This window comes from Vespa velutina, chromosome 22 (genome assembly GCF_912470025.1).
Source record: "Vespa velutina chromosome 22, iVesVel2.1, whole genome shotgun sequence".
Classification (NCBI taxonomy): domain Eukaryota; kingdom Metazoa; phylum Arthropoda; class Insecta; order Hymenoptera; family Vespidae; genus Vespa; species Vespa velutina.
This window is the reverse complement of record NC_062209.1, coordinates 2,219,554-2,239,553: the sequence shown is the minus strand read 5'-3', so window position 1 is coordinate 2,239,553 and position 20,000 is coordinate 2,219,554. Positions and strand designations below refer to the sequence as shown.

Sequence of the window (20,000 nt, the reverse complement as noted above, 5' to 3'; positions counted from 1 at the left end):
TGCACAGTAAAGTCATTTGTATATATAATTAATAATCACTAGCAATATTTTTTCTTTTTCTTTTTCTTTTTCTTTATTTCAAGGAAAAAGAGAAAAAAAGAAAAACTGTCGTGGATAATTTCTGATATTATCTTGATCAATTCTATTAGCATGTTTATAAAATATGCAGGCACGTATAAATGCTTTAATATCCTTGTTTATTGCAATGTTTACGTTTCTTTTTTGTTTTTCTTTTTCTTTTTTTGCTTTTTATCTTTCTAATCTTTTTCCAAAGATTTCATGAATTATAGAATATAAATTAATAAATATAAATATATATATATATATATATAATTATATCTGCTAATTTAATATTTTTGTCTTATTTATTAAAAAGAAAAAAAAAAAAAAAAGAGAAAAGAAAAAAGAAAAAGGAAACTCGCATAGCTGTTAGTGCGAAGTTGTTTATATATTTTCTGTCTTGCCGCTTTACTCTTTTTCTTTTTCTTTTCTCTTTTGTTCTTCGTTTCTTTTTTTTTTATCTTCGAACATGAAACCGTTAGAGCAAAACCATTAGAGACATATACACTTAACACTACATTAATACTTACATCGATTACTTGAAAACGAGTGGAATTATCTATAGGATTTCCTTTGAAATAAAATTCTCTTATTGCATGGCTAATTATATCTCGCAAATGATCAGGACAGGTTTCACCGTGTAGCAAGGTCAACGGTGCAACGTTCGGAAAATCATCATTCATTTTCTTGATCAATTCGCCATTGGATAAAGCGTAGAGAGCTGAAATCAATTATTCACGGTTCGGTAACGTTCTTCAAAGGATTACTTTTTTTTTCGTTTCGTTTTCTTTTTTCTTTTTTTTTTTCATCATTTTCTCTCTCTCTCTCTCTCTCTCTCGCTCTCTTTTTTTTTCATTCTCTCTCTCTCTCTTCCGAAATCGATTGCTAGATCAAGAATTTCTAAGATCTCTAAGATCTCTATGATCTCTAATGAAAAAAATACGTACATGGTACTCTAAGGGATCCTTCCTCCGAAGTAACACCTATCATCCATGGTACATCCATGACCTTGCCTATTTTTGTCCTGACAATGGGATCCTCGGTGATAAATGCATTAGGATGATCTGGTTCGATCACTGGTCTGAACGGTATCATCGGACAATAATCGAATTCCTATAAAATATTGTAGATTGTTTTTAATTGGATTGTATTATTTTTTCTTCTCTTTTTTCTTTCGTTTTATTTTGTCTTATCATTTGATTATGTATATGTATCTTTTTTTTTTTTTTTTTTTTTTTTTTTTTTTTTTTTTTTTTTGTTATATTTCTTTGTTTTGTTCTGTTTATTTTTTTCGTTTTTTTTTTTTCTTTTTATTTTTATAATTAACTATTATCCTTATTATATTTGATTGATTTATTTGTAATGTAGAATCCGAAATTTCAATTACGAAAAAGAATATCGATATCGAAATTTATGAAATATTAATGAGCGTTTTGTTAAACTAATTATTATATTTTAATAACGCTATGATTTATTTAAATAATTAATTATTTAAAGTTTTCCATATATATTTTCAATTTTATATATATATATATATAAAATCGTTTGAAATAAAATAATATAATAATTTTAAATAATAACTAAATTTATTTCTTTTTCTTCTTTTATTTTAAGTACTTAACTTTATTTATTAACGAAACATTAGAAAATTTTCGATGTATAATAAGGAAAGAAAAAAGAAAGAAATATTATAGTCATTCATTCGAATATGGAATACAAAATTTTTTTCAAAAAAAAAAAAAAAAAAAAAAAAAAAAAACAAAAAGAAAAGAAAAAAAAGAAAAGAGAAAAAAGTTTCGAACGAACGTAGCATGATGTCAAGGCAAACTGGTGATTGTTAATTGACTTTGAGACGACCTTGAAAAACGTGTGTATCTAAGTACGAAAAAAATTTGTCATTTCGTTTCTAAACGCATTTTTCTTTTTAATATCTACATGTATGCGTAAAACATAATTGTGTGCATAAAAAAAAAAAAAAAAAAAAAAGAAAAAAAAAGACTAAATTAAACGATATCAAGTTGTCGATATTATTTGTGAAAAGGTAAAGTCGTGAAAGGTAAAATTAAAAAAGAAAAAAAAAAGAAAAAAGAAAAGAAAGAAAAAAGGAAAAAAGAAAAATAAATATAGAAAAAATAGGAAGAAGAAAAAAGAAAAAAAAACGGTGGAAAAGTAAATAGAGAAATAAATCAAGAAAGAGAGAGAGAGAGAGAGAGAGAGAGAGAGAGATATGGATAGCAGATAGTTACATAATAAAAAACCATGTAACTGAACGTGTTACATCATATAATATTGTGTATTATATTACTGCTAACAACATTTCATTGGCAAGGTTTTACTCGATCAACTTACATAATTAATGATTAATCTGAGAAGAATATGAGAAAAGAGAGAAAGAAAATAAATAAATAAATAAATAAATAAATAAATAAATAAATAAATAAATGTTTGACCGACCAATCTTGATTTTAATTTTTAATTTGGACCGATTACTGATCTAACGTTTAACTTATTAACTGGAACTTTAGGATTAAGCAAGTAAATCGTTAGACCATGGATATTTATTTCGCAGTAACATAACGATCGTCGAGAGATTCTTAATCTAGTATTCAATGGGTCAATCCTGTCGATTTAATGTCCAAGATACGAAACTAACACGTAGTTGTATTAGAACGTTAGTTCTTTCATACTGATTTAGAAAGTAGTACACGTTTACCAATAGATACACAGTTGAATGACCGACGATCGAAGATAACTCTATTTAATGACATTTATTTATTTTTTTTTTCTTTTTCTCTTTTTTTCTTTTTTTTTCTTTTTTTCTTTTTTTCCTTTTTTTTTTTCCCCTCCATCGATCGAAGATAACACCTATTTAATAATATTTTTCGATTTATTCCTAGTACCTTATTTATTAACAATCTCGAACATTAATAAATTAATTAAATGTTATTAATTAATATTTGAATTATTATTGAATAATTGAAAATTAATTATTATTTATTAAATTAATTTCAATTAATATTTAATCGCAAGCTATTGTAATTTCAAATCAAATTTAATCAATTCAACTTTACCATTTATTTATTTGTTTCTCACAGTTCTCGCAATTACGAATTAATTGCGGCTAAATTATTAGTATTAATAGTACGAATAAACGCGACCTTGAATTCATAATTATAAATTAAAATAGATGATCATCATGATGATGATGATGATGATGATGATGATGATGATGATGATGATGATGATGATGATTGTTATTAAAATAATCAACGATAACGATCGAAGGTTTAATATTAAACTATTACCTGAAATATTCGATCCGTGCCAATAATTTCCGACGCGTCTTTCGTTTTGAGACAATTTATCATCGCCATTGAATTGTCGGTCGGACAATTAAAAAGTTTTCCAATAGTTTCTGCCTTTTTTTTGGCCATACCTGCCTTTGTCAAGGTCCAAGGACAATGAGCATTGCCACTTTGTGATATCGCACGTTGAAATAGATCTGTGAGAAATATACAAATAATAATTATTTTTATTTTCATCCAAACAATCGAATTTTAATTATTTATTCGTTTGTTCGTTCGTTCGTTTATTGTTTATATTTATCTTTTTTTTTTTTTTGATTCACGAAGCTTTTTATTACGTTAATTATTTTTCTTTTCTTTTTTTTTTGTTTTTCTTTTTTTCTCTTTCATTCTCTCCCGATCTTCTTTTCATTATTATTCTTATGTGACGGCAATTGGCAACATGATTTTTTCTAATTGTTGTTGTTGTTGTTGTTGTTCGAAACAAAAACGACGAACGGTAATTAAATTCTTTTTTTTCCTTTTGCTTTCCTATTATATATATATATATATATATTTTTTTTTATATAACGATCGTCTGCAACTATTAATTATTACAAATAAAACAGAAATAGATAAGATAATTAATGAATGATAGAACTATGTGAATACATAACAATGTTGAATTTTAATGGGATTGCGTTTTTCTTTTTCTTTTCTTCTTCTTCTTCTTCTTCTTCTTCTTTTTTTTTTTTATTTCTTTTTTCTTTTTTCCTCCTTCACAACAAACATTTTATTCTTAATATTTCATTCGCTAATGAACAGTGCAGATTTTTTTCGTTGAAACTTAATCACGATACATAATGTTGAGGTTTTTCTTTTTTTTTTTTTTTTTTTATCATGGCAATATCCGATGACTATTAATTATTATAAATAGAATAGAAATGATTAAATGACGATTGAATGTTGCGAAAAGTAATTATTACTACATACAATGACGTCAAGCGTCTGTTCAGTAAAAAAAAAAAAAAAAGAAAATCGTAATGATTATAATCGCCATTTTGCAATATATAAAGCATACAAAATTGATATTGAATTTTGTTAAAAATTTATCTAAATTATATCATTTATCGTCGAACGATCACAAATTTTAATATGAAAAGATTTCATGGATTCACGTATTATCGTGGATTAAATATTAAAAACAATCTTATAAACGTTTTTTTAAACGCGGATATATACATCCGGTTCTTATTAATTAACGACGTATGTAATTAAGAGAAGAAGAAAAAGAAAAAAAAAAAAGAAAAAAAAGAATAAAAGAGGATGACTACTTGAATTCACGATATGTCATATAATTACGTGATGTATTTAGAATCGTCCTTTTGTTTTCTTTTTCTTCTTTTCACTTTTATTATTTATTATTTATTTATTCTTTTTTTTTTTTGATTGCGAAGTTTCTTTTTTTTTTTTTTTTTTTTTGACTGCGAGTCGAGCACGAAAAAAAAAACGTTGACATTAAAGTTTTGAAGAATACGCGGGAGTATTAATCATTTAAAATTATTCTCCCGTATGAGACCCAAAGTGACCTGGATGAGTGGGTCACGGGTTTCTTTTTTTTTGTTTTTTTTTTTTTTTATTTTTTTTATTTTTTTTTATATTTTTGTCGTTGTTGTAAACTTACCCTTTGAGAGATTACTCATCATGTGATAATGAACGCTTGCACCACCAGCGCTCTCGCCAAAAATCGTCACTCTATGTGGATCGCCACCGAATGCAACAATATTTTCGTTAACCCATCGAAGTACCTGAACCTGATCCTTTAAACCTTGATTTCCAGGAGATACCAAGTCCTCAGTACTCAAAAATCCCAGTGGGCCAAGCCTGATGAATGGAAAACAAAACAAAACAAAAAAAAAAAAATTCATCTACATCCTAATCGATACAAATATTCGACAAATTATTTTACATTGAATGTCATATAAAATTTTTTTCTTTTAATTCGAGATCGTCTAAAAAAAAAAAAAAAAAAAAAAAAAAAAAAAAAAAAGAAAAAACAAAGAAAGAAAAAAGGTGAAAAAAAGAAAAAGAAGAAAGAACTAAGCCTTCGTTCATTGATATTATCTGTTTTATATATTTAATATTTGTTCACTTCATTATTTTTAACGATTATATTATATTAAGATATTATATCATTAATGATATGTATATATATATATATATATCCTATGATATTATAATCACAATAATACGATTGTACGCCAGATAAAGGCGTTAGACGATCAAATTGAAAGAGAGAGAGAGAGAGAGAGAGAGAAAGATCTGTTTGAAAAAAAAAAAAGAATAGAAAAAATCTTATCTAATCCTTTCTGTTTTTTTTTTCGGTTTTCTTCATTTCTTTTCTTTTTATTTTTTTTTTTTTTTGTTTTAACTTTTACCTGAAATTCGACGTGACGAGAATAACGTCATGATCCAAAAGGAATTTCGGTCCATAAAATTCGGAATGACCGGCACCAGTGACCCAGCCACCACCATGGAACCAAACCATAACTGGATAACTGTTTCGAGAATTTTTTTCTTCGTTCGTACTAGGCACCTTAGGTGTATAAACATTTAAATAAAGGCAATCCTCCGAACCAACGATTTCTTCTTGATGAGTATAAATATTTCTTTGAGTGCATATTGATCGGTCATTACGTGCATCAAACGTACCCTTCCATGAGGTCATAGGTTGTGGTGGCTAAGAGAAAATAAAATAAAATAATAACAACAATAATAACAATAATAATAAATAAAAAAGAAAAAAAATATATATATATATACATATAAACATCGCGAATATTAATTTCTAATTTAATATTTAAATTTCTAATTTAATATGTAATATGAACATCTTTTTTTTTTGTTTTCACAATTAGCGATCTCTCAGATAAGTTCAATAAAATTATCTCAGATAAGTTCAAAAAAATAAATCGATCGAATGAAAGTAAAAAAATAAAAATTACAATTATTATAAAAATCGAAAGTTTTTTTTATAAAAAAAAAATATATATATATATATATATATACATATATATATATATATATATAAATGAAATTATAGAAAGTTCAAAGTTGAAAAAAACAATCGTAAAAATAAAAAATCTTATTTATAAACACTAACAGATAACGGGATATAATAAATAAACAAGAAATAAGAAAAATACTTTCTTTTCGACATATATAAATCATTTATATATACATATATTATATATATGTATACATAAGTAACATTACAAGAAACCAGTTTATCAGTAAAGGAATATGTCGAACGACATTAAAAATGATCATCGTCGTGTATTATGTTAAATAGATATTTTTTTTATTTGATTTTTATTTTATCTCATTTTTCTTTTTATGTTAAAAATATTACAAATATTTGCAAAAAATTGTAAGAATTAACGAATCTTTTTTGTATAAAATACGATTTATGATATACACACACACACACACACGCGTGCATATATATATATATATATATATATATATATAAGTTTACCAGAAGGAAAATAAATTTTGAAATATTAAAGGAAACATAAAAAAGAGAGAGACAGATAATATTGACGTCGTTAATGATCGAACCGTTGTTGGATTTATAAATCTTTCGTAAAATTCCCGTCGACGGTTTGTCATTCAACGTAAAAAAAAAAAAAAAAAGAAAAAAAAAAAGTATCATTTATTCATTAAAACTGAAAAGCATTGGACCATTGCAAAAGTAATCATTAGGTGAAATCTTATAAATCGATAAAACTATCTCTACGAATGTATGAGGAAAGTGATATAAACAAGAAAAAAAAGAAGAGAAAAAAAATGAAAAAAAAAAAAAAAAGAAACGCAGGAAAAGGAAATGAAGAGAAACGAAAGTTTTCTCGGACTAAACGGCGAGTTGATCTTTCGAAAGGTCATCCTAAAACTCTCAATACGTCCACTTAAATAGAGTTTCTTCTTGTTTTTTTTTTTTTTTTTTTTTTTTTTCGTCGCTATTAGGAAATAGGAACGCTCGAAATAAAAATCGTGATTTCTAATCTTTCAAAACTGAAATACATTTTGAGATAACTTTATCTTTCTTTCTTCCTTTCTTTCTTTTACTTTTTCTTTTAATTTTTTTTCTCTCTTCTTTTCTAATTTTATTTCTCTTTCGAAAGAATTTATCAAACCTTGTAAAATGAAATAGCAAAATTCAATATTAAAATCATCGATAAGCCATACGAAGGAATCAAACGTCTGTGCGTTATAAATGAAAGAAACTACTTAAGAGAAAAAAAAAAAAAAAAAGAAAAAGAAAAAAGAAGACTAAGAAAAAAAGAGAAAGAAAATAGAAATGAATTAAAAAAACTAAGTAAGAAAAGTACAAAAAAAAAAAAAAGAGAGACAGAAAATCCGGAATATGTGATGTGCGAGTAAGTGTAAGAAAATTTACAAGCACTTAAAATTAAACATAGGTAAACGTTTATAACACACACATATATATATATATATATATATATATATATATATGTCTGTTTGTATGTACGTATATGTTATCCACTTTAACACACACTAAACATATAAGTAGATTTGACACATAGTATTTATCTCTAGTCAACATATGATATACAATGTAGTCGAAGTAATATTTACATGTGCAAGATTACATGTGGGATAATGAAGAAGAAGAACAGGAAAGAAAGAAAGAAGAGAAGAAAAAAAAAAAGGAAGAAAAAAAAAAAAGAAAAAGTAAAAAACAAATTTCTCTCTCGCACCGAGAATTCTTTCAACCTTTCATTTATAATTTTCATTTATGTTTAATATTAAATTTATTGTCATAATCGTTATAATAATAATAATAATAATTTTGTAACTTAAATTAATTAATTTATTTATTTATTATTAATAATAATTAATTAATTAATTATTTAATTAATAAATTAATAAATTAATTAATTCTTAATAATAAATAAATAATAATTTTGTAACTTACCTCGAATCTAAGTTCACCAAGCGGTGGCAATGCGTATGGTATACCACGAAATCCAACGAATTCACGTTGATTCCTTGTTAACATTAATGTACCTATCAATGTACCATTTTTAATTCGTACTTTTGGCGATTCCAATTCCTCTTCATGGCAAAGAGAAATCTTATTAAAATTAGTAAAAAGTAAAAGTAAACACGCCAATGTCCATACATTGGTGTAGTAACTTCGATTACTTGGCAACATCTTCGAAACGAGGTGAAAGCAGTCTAACGGGGACACTCACTTGAAATAACCTATGTATATATGTACATATATATTTATTTATCCATGTATGTATGCATGTATGTATGTATGTATGTATGTTACATGTATATATTTATCGCATGATTTCCTTCTTTTTTTTTCTCGAATCGAATATGAAAACTTTTAGACTTTGTCATCAAACGACAACGCTTTCGAGAAACGCGTGCAAGACAAAATTATATGTGTGTGTGTGTGTGTGTGTGTGTGTGTGTATGTGTTAAAATTACAAAACAAAATGTTGATATTTCGATAAAGAAGAAAAATAGAAAAGGAAAACAAAAAACAATTAGATTTATCGAAATACAATAAAGAATTGATAAGACGAAACACGTACTATCAATTCGTCGAATATTTATTATTAAATGTGAAAGAGAAAAACAAAACGATTATATATATATATATTATATATATATATATATAATAAAGCAAAATAATATATAAATATAATAAAGCAAAATTTTGTAAATTTTGAAATTGTCTCTTGTGAAAAGTGATGAGTGTTATTTCGTTTAAATAAAAAAAGTATTAAGATAAAGGAAAAAAGGATGTAGGTGGTATCTGCGGAAAAGAAAAAAAAAAAAAAAAAAAAAAGATAAAAAAAAACACACACAGAGAAAGAGAAAAATGAAACGAAAGAAACAAAATCCATTTGTAATCTCATCAAAGGCCAAATTATATGAGCGTTTATCTTTGGACTTGATCCGTGTAACTTCTTTTTCTTTTTTTAAATATTTTTTTTTTAAACACTTTTTTTTTAAACACGTTTCTTTCACAACGTCTATCCACAGTATTTTATATGAAAAAAAAGAAGAAAAAAAAAAAAAAAAGAAAAAAAAAGGGAAAGAGTGAGACGGAATTGTAAGAACAAAAATAGTATTCACACACACTGCAAAGATAAATCTTGCAAGGTAGAGAAAACCTTGGTAAGAGAAGAAGAAGAAAAAAAAGAAAAGAAAAAAGAAAAGAAAAAGAAAATACACACACACACACACACACACACGTACAGATATACACATACGCACATATACACACATATACGCACATGTATATAAATATTTACAAAATAAACGTAATAAAGAAATGTTATCATGTTATGGAATTAAAAGGATAATGATTAAAGGAAAGAAAGAAAGAAAAAAAAAGGGGGAAAAAAAAAAAGGAAAAAAAAGAGCAGGATAAAACAAACGTAAAAGAAGAAAGAAATGATGCGATTCGACGCATAATGAGATTTACTTACCGACGACGACGATGACGACGACGAACGAATTATATATGATTATAAATAATATGATAATAATTGATTTGTTCTTATGTCAAGATTTACGCCGATATTTTGTTTGTTTGTTTGTTTTCTTTTTCTTTTTCTTTTTATTTTTCTTTTTCTTTTTATAGATGTTTCCTTTTAAATAACTCGTCAATGAAAGAAAAAAAAAACGTGGTAAAACGTTTATTCAGAATTAGTTTGGTCTTTGATTCTCAATGGTTTAAATGCGACTGACGATGAGACCGATATCACACAGCTTACGAGAGTAAAAGAGAGAGACAGAGAGACAGAGAGAGAGAGAGAGAGAGAGAGAGAGAGAGAGAGAATTGTTTGTACGAATCACGATGCACGGATCTGAAAGATACCGATACACTGACGGTTCGGTTCGGTTCGGTTCGGTCCATACCATATCTCAATCTTCTCCTTCTCTCATTATCTCTTTCTCTCTCTCTCTCTCTCTCCCTCTCTCCCTCTCTCTCTCTGTCTGTTTCTCACGATATTTATCATTATTACGAATATTTTTTACCGTGTCTTCGTTTTCTTCAATTTTTTTCCTCCTCCTCCTCCTCCTCCTCCTCCTCCTTCTCCTTCTTCTTCTTCTTCTTCTTTTTCTCCTTCTTCTTTTTTTATCTTCTCCTTCCTCCTCCTCCTCCTCCTCTCTAATTCTTCTTCCCCTACTCACTCAAATACCCTCGCGATAAATCGCGTCATCGTTATTACGTTACGTCATTAAACACCGAACATAGTCTTTTCCCTATTTACGTACGTATTATCTTTAACTATTATGATTCTAAACGATAATCTTGAAAAACTTGATAATTATATTTATGTATTTCGTTGTATACGTAACTATTTAATTGTTTAATTATTTAAATCTAAGATTTCCAAGAAGTACGTTGAACTTCCTGAGATATATACGGCGGGTGGGGGGTGGGTAGAGGATGGCAGGGGGTTTTACTTCTTTTCCTCTTTTTCTTTTTTCCTTCTTCTTCTTCTTCTTCTTCTTTCTCCTCCTCCTCCTCCTCCTCCTCCTCCTCCCTCTCACCCTCCTCCATCCCCTCTTTTTTTTTTGGTCTTTTTTTTTTCTTCTTCTTCTTCTTCTTCTTCCTCTTCTTCTTTCCAATTTGATTCGATAAACTCCAGCTTTCATGGGCTCAATATCACGAATAGTGTTTTTTTTTTCTTTCTTCTTCTTCTTCTTCTTCTTCTTTTTTTTTTTTTTTCTCTTCTCTGAATCTAATACACATGTAAATAAATAATTCTAATTCCTCGAAGATATCTAAAGTCCGGTTATTCCCGAACACGATGAATAAAAGAAATATTGTCATTGAATATTAATTAGATTGATTGGATAACCACAAGGAGAACAATATAATATACATATGTGTATATATATATATATATATATATATTTACTTCTTATCGAGGACAAATGTCAACGATCATTTAACTAACATTCTTTCCGCTTTCATAGTCATTGGAAATCAAATGTTATAGTTTATTTCGAGCGGAAAAGGAAAAAATCGAAAAAAAGTTACAAATACGTCATCGATTATGTTGATTCTGTCGATTGGTACGAATCGAATATTTAATTAAATCATTATTATTATATAATTTATAATTATAATGAAAACAAATGAATTTCCCTTGTTTTTTTTTTTTTTTTTTTTTTTTTTTTTTTTACATCGACGACGTTTAATATTCGACGAGAAGTTTTTACTTTCCATTCTTTTTTTTTTTCTCTCTTCCTTTTTCCCTTTCTTTCCTTTTCTTTTTTCTCTTTTCTTCTTCTCCTTTTTCTTTTCAAAAAAAAAAAAAAAAAGGGCTCATCAATCGATCGTCCTCATTTTTGCCGTTCTTTTTTTGATCGATTGTAAACAATGTTAATTAATCGTATTTAATTGAAGATTAATTGTAATCGATCGCAATTAATACAAAAAAAGAGCGCGATTATTTTTTGTGGCGATAATGTTAGTGTTCAATAAAACATTTCTTTTTTTTTTTATTTTTTTTATTCTCTCTTTCTCTCTCTCTCTCTCTCTCTCTCTTACCCCTTTTACATAGTTAGCGATTAATCTCATTCTCGCGTCAATTATATCAAAAGGAAAAAAAAATATATATATATATATAAACGAATAATTAACAAATAATTCGTGATTTTCATTGAGAATCATCAACAAGTAATTATTAAAGATCTATGAGTACTTTTTTTTTTTTTACTTTTTTTCTTTTATCGTAACAATCGATAAATACGTTTGATCTTCTAACGATTGAATATTTCTAACGGTTATTAAATAATTTCCATCGATTGATATCTAATCGATCGAATAATAATAATGAGAGAATACGTAAATTCGTTAAAAATAAACGTCAATGTTTATCATTAACGAGTAATTTCTTTTTTTATAAGAACTATCTTGTGCTTGACGATAATTCAAAGTTTCTCTACGATTTCTTTCTCTGATAGAAAGAGAGAGGAAGAGAGAGAGAGAGAGAGTTAGAGTTAGAGTTAGAGTTAGAGTTAGAGTTAGAGAGAGAGAGAGAGAGAGAGAGAGAGAGAGAGAGAGAGAGAGAGAGAGAGAGAGAGAGTGATTATGAAAACGTTTGTAGAATTCTTAATTAATGCAAATCAATGATCAAAGTTATTAGAAGTTGAATAGATAATTTGATGTTAGGGAAATTTGTTGAACGTTATTTCACCATAACAAGAAATGGTATTTAATTATTAAATGAATTAAAATGTCACGACTCGTTCGAATAAAAGAACTTGGTGTAATAAGGAAAATAAAAAGAAGAAGAAGAAAAAAAGGGGAAAAAAGAAGAAAAAGGAAATAAAAGGCGCAATATTCCCGTTCGATTGCACAATTTATGAAGCGTCATGCGGAACGTATAATTTTCAAAGAAACTTTTGAAATATTCTAATACATTTTAACGAGATCAACCGATCGTACAATCACGTTTACGTTAATTATGTGCCGGGGATTTTTTGTTTTTCTTTTTTTTTCTTGCTTTCTTTTTTTTTCAATACTTTTATTTCGAGAATTCGTTCGTCGTAATCGAAGTCATAGATTTCTATTCGATTATATCGTCGACATATATAATAAACAATTTCAACATCATCTATTTACATGGGACAAGACATTATAAAGACAGTGATAACTTACACCGGTTCACCCACTTAATTCAAAGGGCAGAATTTATGCGCTATGTCGATGCGTCACTTTGATAAATCCTATAACATGTAAATAAGTCTTATGGAAATCATTAATATAAATATGTATGTGTGTGCACAATGAACCGTGATTAATTTCGTCATCGTTCAGATACCTCGATCTCAAGGTAATAATAACCATAACGTGTAAATATCTTAATAATAAAAATATATGAATTAATGTCAATAAATAATTTTTCGATCAAAACAGAAACTCTAAACAGAAACTCTAATGGAGTTTTTTTCAAATATATTATCATAAAAAAAAAAATATATATATATATATATATATTTGAATTGCAATAAAACAAATAATTAAAATAATACAAATTTCTACATTGCTTATTAGTTCAACTCGATAAAGTAATAAAATTAATGAAATAATAGAGAAATAATAATGTTAATAAAATATCTATGATGTATTTATTTAAAGGGATCTAATTGATAAATAAGGCAACTGCAAAAAAAGAGAAATGTTTCTTCTTTATATCAATAGATGTCGCCTACATTGATTGCCTCGATCACTTAGCTATGGTCGTATAAGAAGATTCCTGCAATACCATCGTATGATAATTAGTAGATCAATCGATAAATTTGTGTTATGATTAGTAAGGATGGACCACAATAGATGGCGATAAAAATTCGGAGAGAACAATATATATATATATATATATACACACACACACACACACACAGATATTTATATATATCAAATACACTGAGGTAATTTTCCAGAAATTTCCCGGGAGACCATTCGCCTCACGTTTCTCTCTACGCTTCCCCTCCCCCTTTCCTCCTTCCTCCCGCCTCCTATCTCTTACGCCGCCATGTTACTTTCAAATTTACCGTACCGAGGGGTTCGAGGATTCAACCCTCGTGAAGGGTGGCTTTGTGGTTCGTGGAATAGGGCTTCAACCCCTCTGGAATAAGGTGAACCATGATGCCGTCCATACGAATCTACGCCATTTTGTAGATCTAAACCAAAAGGGACCACTGCATTTATTGTGTAGTTTCGAACTAGGACAATACTTACCTATTAATAATATTACTATGATATTAATTTTATTGCAATAATGATCTTCACATTCATCTGATTTATCATTTGAACGTACATCCGTCTACTATAAGTTGTTCTAATATATTTGTATGTATATATATATATATATATGTGTATATTTATATATATATAATCTTATATAAAGGAGATAAATAATTGATACTAGTTCACGAATATGATTAATAAAATTTCTATTATTTTATTATATAAATAAACACTAATCGTTTATTCTCTTGTCTTACAAAAAAAAAAAAAAAAAAAAAAAAATTAAACCCATACACAATAAAATATTATATTATATAATATATAATTTTATATACTGTTGCAATTCAATTGCAACCATATTATATTATACTTAATCTCAAATTGACGGATAAAGAACGTCAATTAATTTTCATTAAACGAATATTATACAAATGTCGTTTATTTAATTATGAAATATAATATATCCTTAATAGTTATATGTTTATTAAAGAGTTTCGTGACATTTTTAAAATACCATCTTTAATCTTCGATCGTACGAAAGAAGGAAAGAAGAAATCATTCGATAGAAAAAAAAAAAAAAAAAAGAAAAAAGAATTTAATTGCGATTAATGTAAACGAAGAAAAAAAACAAAAAAAAGAGAGAGAGAGAGAGAGATAAAGGAAAAAGAATAATGAGAGAGAGCAAAAAATAAAGGAAGAAAGAAAACTTATATAAAATTTCCACGTATATATTTTTTATTTAATACTTTTTACGTATTATTATGTAATAAATATCAACGCATATACATGCATATGTACACGCACATATGCATATGTTAATTAATATATATTATAATATATTAGATAATTATTTTCGAATGATCAATATAAAATGAAATTGAATTTTTTTTCAAGGCATTATGTAACCAAGAATAAAGTATTATTGTAAGATGATTTGTCAACCCAACTGGTGGCGCCATCTTTTCTTTCTTAAGGTCTCGTAATTCGTGACCTAACACGCAAATCGCCATTTTATTTCGCGACTTGCGATTTTACGTTCGCCGACATATATTTTCATTCAATTAAATAATATCAGGAAAATAAATTATAATGAATTATGTATTAAAATAAATTATATATGTCGCATAAACGTTTATTAGTAATATAACGTGTTTATGTCTATTTGTTATAAACAGAAAGAAATACTTATATACACATTTATGCATTATGTATTAGAAACGAATACGTAAAAATTTTCATCTAATAATTACGATTGTTCTTTTTGTGCGATGAAAAAAAAAAAAAAAACAAAAAAAAATTACTCCCCCTCTCCTACCTACTAAAAAGAAAAAGAAAAACAACAAAAGAAAAATAAAAGAAATATTCACATTGTAATAATTTATTCGTTATAATTAAATATCATAATGGAATATTTCTTTTTTACAAATGTTTCTTTAAGAATAATAAATAAATAAATTCTTCTTTACATATATATATATATATATATTTAATCGTAAAATTATATCTCATTCGACATGTTCTCCGAACGATTTCATATAATGCGATTATATAAATATATATAATTTTTTATGAATGACTATTCAAAAAAATGAAAAAAAAAAAAAAAAACAAAAAAAATACACAATTTTTTGTTCGAAGCTGCAACTTGCAAAATGATTCGTTTGCTCTCTCTCTCTCTCTCTCTCTCTCTCTCTCTCTCTCTGTCTCTCTGTCTCTGTCTTTGTCTCTGTCTCTCCATCTTCGAATTTGAAAGAATGCTCGGAGTGAGCGGCAAACAGGCACTTCGTGGAAATAGTATAATTTCGTAGGCAATAAAGGTTAAACGAGGGCTCTTGGCCTTCAATTATTAACAGACCGTCCATAGACGATAAAGCATCAGAATTTTTAAAGAGTCCATTCGACGATCGGCTCATAGTCGAAATCCTATAACTAGTTTTGCCCATTAAACTTTACGATCTGCGAGCTATAATTCGGAAAATATCGGTCGAATCACTGTAGAAAAGAGAATCCTTTCAAATTTCTTGACAGCTGAATAAACGTATATATTTACGTACGTATGTATGTATGCATGTGTGCACTATGCATTATGCACTCTATATATGTGTGTGTATATGTATATGTATATATATATATATATATATATGTATGTGTGTATATGTGTGTTACAAATATCAAGAAAAAAAATATTAAAAAGAGGGGGAGAGAGAGAGAGAGAGAGAGAGAGAGAGAGAGATTATATTTAAAGGAATTCTTTTTTCTTTCATATTTTTTATTATTTTCTTTTTGCTTTTTTCTTTTTTTTTTTTTTGTTTTTTTTTTTTCTTCAACGAGAAATATTTCTTACAAAATATTTCTCTCCTACGGTGTTTACAAATTTACATAGTTTTCTTTTTTTTTTTTACGTTCGTTCGTAAGTTCGTAAGTTCTAATTTTCCATTTCATTTCTATTTTTTCTTTTTTTTGTCTTTCTTCCTTTCCTCTTGAAATCCCATCTACCAGCCCCTACCTCCCTCCCTCCCTCTTCCCAGTGTCCACAAAAAAGAGAAACGATAAAAAAGGAGAAGTTGCGTAAAAAAAAAGTCAAAGTTATATCAAAGTGAAGAAACAAGGGGTTGTTTCTCTATTTCTTTTGTCTCCTTTTGTTTCTTCTTTTACTTCTTCTTTCTCTTTTTTTTTTTCCCCACACAAGTCGATCAGCTTCACGTTTTTGACCTTTTATTTTTCACTTTCTCTTCACAGATACCTATACACACACACACACACACACACATATATATATATATATATATACATAGTATAGGTATATAGCTATCCAAAGGAGAAGCCACTGCTGTTATGTACATACTTACATACATACATACATACGTATATACATACACATAATATGCATGTATATGCGTGTTTCTCTCTTTCTCTCTTTCTCTGTGTGGGTGTGGGTGTATGTATGTACGTGTGTGTGTGTGTGTGCGTGTGTGTATGCGCGGCATCTTGCCTAGAGCGACAGAATCAACTTGAGCCGTGTTGCCAGTGGCAACCGATAAAATTCTAGAGAGGACCCTCTTGATCCCCTTTCGAGAACCGACTTGCCACGAATTCCTTCTGATCGTCCCAGTTATTTCTACCGATTGTCGTCGACTTATTAAATTCGATACTTGTCAACATTTTTCGAACTTTAAGATACCTTGAATACATACATAATTAGATATGCATAAGTACATATATATATATATATATATATATATATATATATATATATATATAAATTTTAGAGAATTACTTATACTTCGTTAATATTCTTTGTGAAAATATTTTATTTCTTTATTTATCTTTTTCTTCTTTTTTTTTTTTTTTTTTTTCTTTCCTTTTCGAAAATTACTTTCGATATACCGCATTTATTATGATTATCTTCTTCTTCCAATTTTCTTTTTCTTTTTCCAATGAACGAGACTAACATCATTTTTCTATCGTACGTTTTATTTATCCCTCTCTCTCTCTCTCTCTCTCTCTCTATTTATTTCTTTCTTTCTCTGTTTCTCTTACGAGAATGAGAAGAGAATAACATGCATTGACAAACTTAATGGTCGTAAAATATATTATTATTATTATTATTGTTGTTATCATTAATGATTATTATTAAAGGGCAGAAAGTGTGTTGGTAGGAAAAAGGATTAGGAAAGTCTAGTCTAGTGGTGGGTGGTAAAAAAGGTGGTATATACATTGACCGGAGAAAAGGGGGCTTTAGGTGGAATAAATAAAAACACTTGGGCATCCTGGAAATAAAATCTATTGTGTTGGTGACCGCTTTAGAAGGAAAAAGAGAAAGAAAAAGGGAGAGAAAGAGAGAGAGAGAGAGAGAGAGAGAGTGAGTGCCGTGAGCCACGATTTCCGGCAGTCGAAATATCCGGCGGGAGGGATAGGGGGAGGAAGGAGGGGGGACATCGACCCTTCGTATTGGGTCGAGAAAATATACCTAAAGCTCGGGGTCGATATTGAGAATAGGAGGAACAGGAGAAAAGCAATGGGGGAAAAAAGACACACCCCACCTCCTTTTCCTTCTCTTCGACCCCTACCTCCTTACCCCTTCGTTTTCTCTCCTCCCCTTCCCTTCCCTTCCTTCATCCAAACCCCAGAGAAAAACTCTAATGCACGCCATGAGTTTTCCAATGGGAAAGAAAGATATATATATATATATATATATATATATATATATATATACCTTTATATCTTTATATATATATATATCTTTCTCTCCCATATATATATAGGGTGTCCCAAAAGTTTCTTTCTCATCGCACTATGAATCGCCTTATCTAGCTTGTGCAAACATGCAGTCTTATCTATTAGCCGTCTATGTCATTGGTTTCAGTCTTCTCAGAGCTCTTTTACAGTACGTTTCGTTTGTGCCACAGTCCTTTTTAAAACTTTCATCCACAGCGTTAAACATGGGCAGAGAAAGGCGATATTTACGGCATATTATGGCTTCATTGTTTCAAAAAAGATGATAGTGTAAAGAATACTGTCGATGAGATTTGTACCATATACGGGGATGATTCTATAACTATTACAAATGTTCGCAATTGGTTGAAAAAATTTACAGGGGGAAATTTTTAATCTGTAAGATGAAGATCGCAGCGACAGAAACGAAGAATACGGATCTTATCAAGGTCATGCTTGATGAAAATCCGCGATATAGTGAATGAGAGATAGTAAATGCTACTAGGATTCCCAAAACAACAGTGCATAATCATCTAACCAAGATATGATATGTTAATCGCTGCGAAGTTTGGGTTTTGCACTTACTGACGGAGATCAGGCTTCTCTGCGAGAATCGCATCTCTTACGTGCGACTTACTTCTCCAGCGACATGAAAAAGATCCATTTCTAAAGAGGCTTGTCACTTGGAAACGAAACTTGGATTTTATATGAAAATGTGCATAGAAAACGCACTTGGTGTAAGGACAATAATAGGGCTTCAACTAGTCACAAAGTTGGGACTACATCTCAAAAAAATTCTTTTGTCCATTTAGTGAGATTGAAAAGGCGTAATTTTCTACGAGCTCCTTCGTCAAGATTAAACAATAAATTCCACGAAATACAGTCATCAACTTTAATCAATTGATCAAAGCTGCCATAGCAAAAACAAAATGGCTAGAATTAATGAACCGACGAGGCGTTGTTTTTCATCATGGCAAACGCGAGATCATATATTGCATTAGCGATAAGAAAAATGCTCTTACAGTTTAATTGGGATGTTTTACCGCATCCTGCATACTCTCCAGATCTCGCTCTATTTGATTATTATTTATTTCTGTCCTTAAAAAATTTTCTTTGCGATAAACGCTTTAAATCCATCAGCGAAATAAAAGCGCACTTTCAGTATTATTTCTTGTTCAAAAGACAACAATTTTGGAAAGAAGATATAATGAGACTTCCTGAGAAATGGAAGAAGGTAATAGAGTAAAAAGGGTTCTTATATAACAAAATAAGTAATGTCTTAAACAGTAAACATTGTGTTTTCATTTCATATTAGGAAAAGGAAAGAAACTTACGGGACACCCTAACATATATATATATATATGTATTATGTGACCGTGAAAAATCGATACATACCTACTAAGCTTTTATACGTTCTAACTTCGTAAAAAAAATCGATCTAATATATATATATATATATATGTAAGTAGTAAATATGTATGCATGTATATATGTAAATACGTAAATTTTGTATCTACGTAATCGTTTCATTTTATTGTTTCATTTATATCGTTTGTTCGTTTGTTTGTTCGGTCGTTTGTTTAATCTTTTTTTTTTTATCTTTTTTTTATCTTTTTTTTTTTCTT

The 20,000-nt window shown here is 28.2% G+C and overlaps 1 protein-coding gene across 2 annotated transcripts in view; it reads right to left on the bottom strand.

Moving 5' to 3' along the window:
• LOC124956451 (venom carboxylesterase-6-like) overlaps nucleotides 1–10,277 on the bottom strand; it is an 11,923-nt gene extending 1,646 nt beyond the window's left edge. The window contains exons 1-7 of one of the 2 annotated variants that reach the window (XM_047512270.1): nucleotides 9,881–10,276; nucleotides 8,344–8,633; nucleotides 5,783–6,084; nucleotides 5,029–5,228; nucleotides 3,366–3,562; nucleotides 1,008–1,173; nucleotides 591–781 (exon numbers count right to left, since the gene is read on the bottom strand). In XM_047512270.1, coding sequence (XP_047368226.1) covers nucleotides 591–781; nucleotides 1,008–1,173; nucleotides 3,366–3,562; nucleotides 5,029–5,228; nucleotides 5,783–6,084; nucleotides 8,344–8,583 — 1,296 coding nt within the window. In that variant the 5' untranslated portion in view covers nucleotides 8,584–8,633; nucleotides 9,881–10,276. Of the gene's footprint in view, nucleotides 1–590; nucleotides 782–1,007; nucleotides 1,174–3,365; nucleotides 3,563–5,028; nucleotides 5,229–5,782; nucleotides 6,085–8,343; nucleotides 8,634–9,880 lie in introns of both variants that reach the window. The other variant, XM_047512271.1, reaches the window with a different exon arrangement.
• Between the last annotated feature and the right edge of the window lie 9,723 nt (nucleotides 10,278–20,000).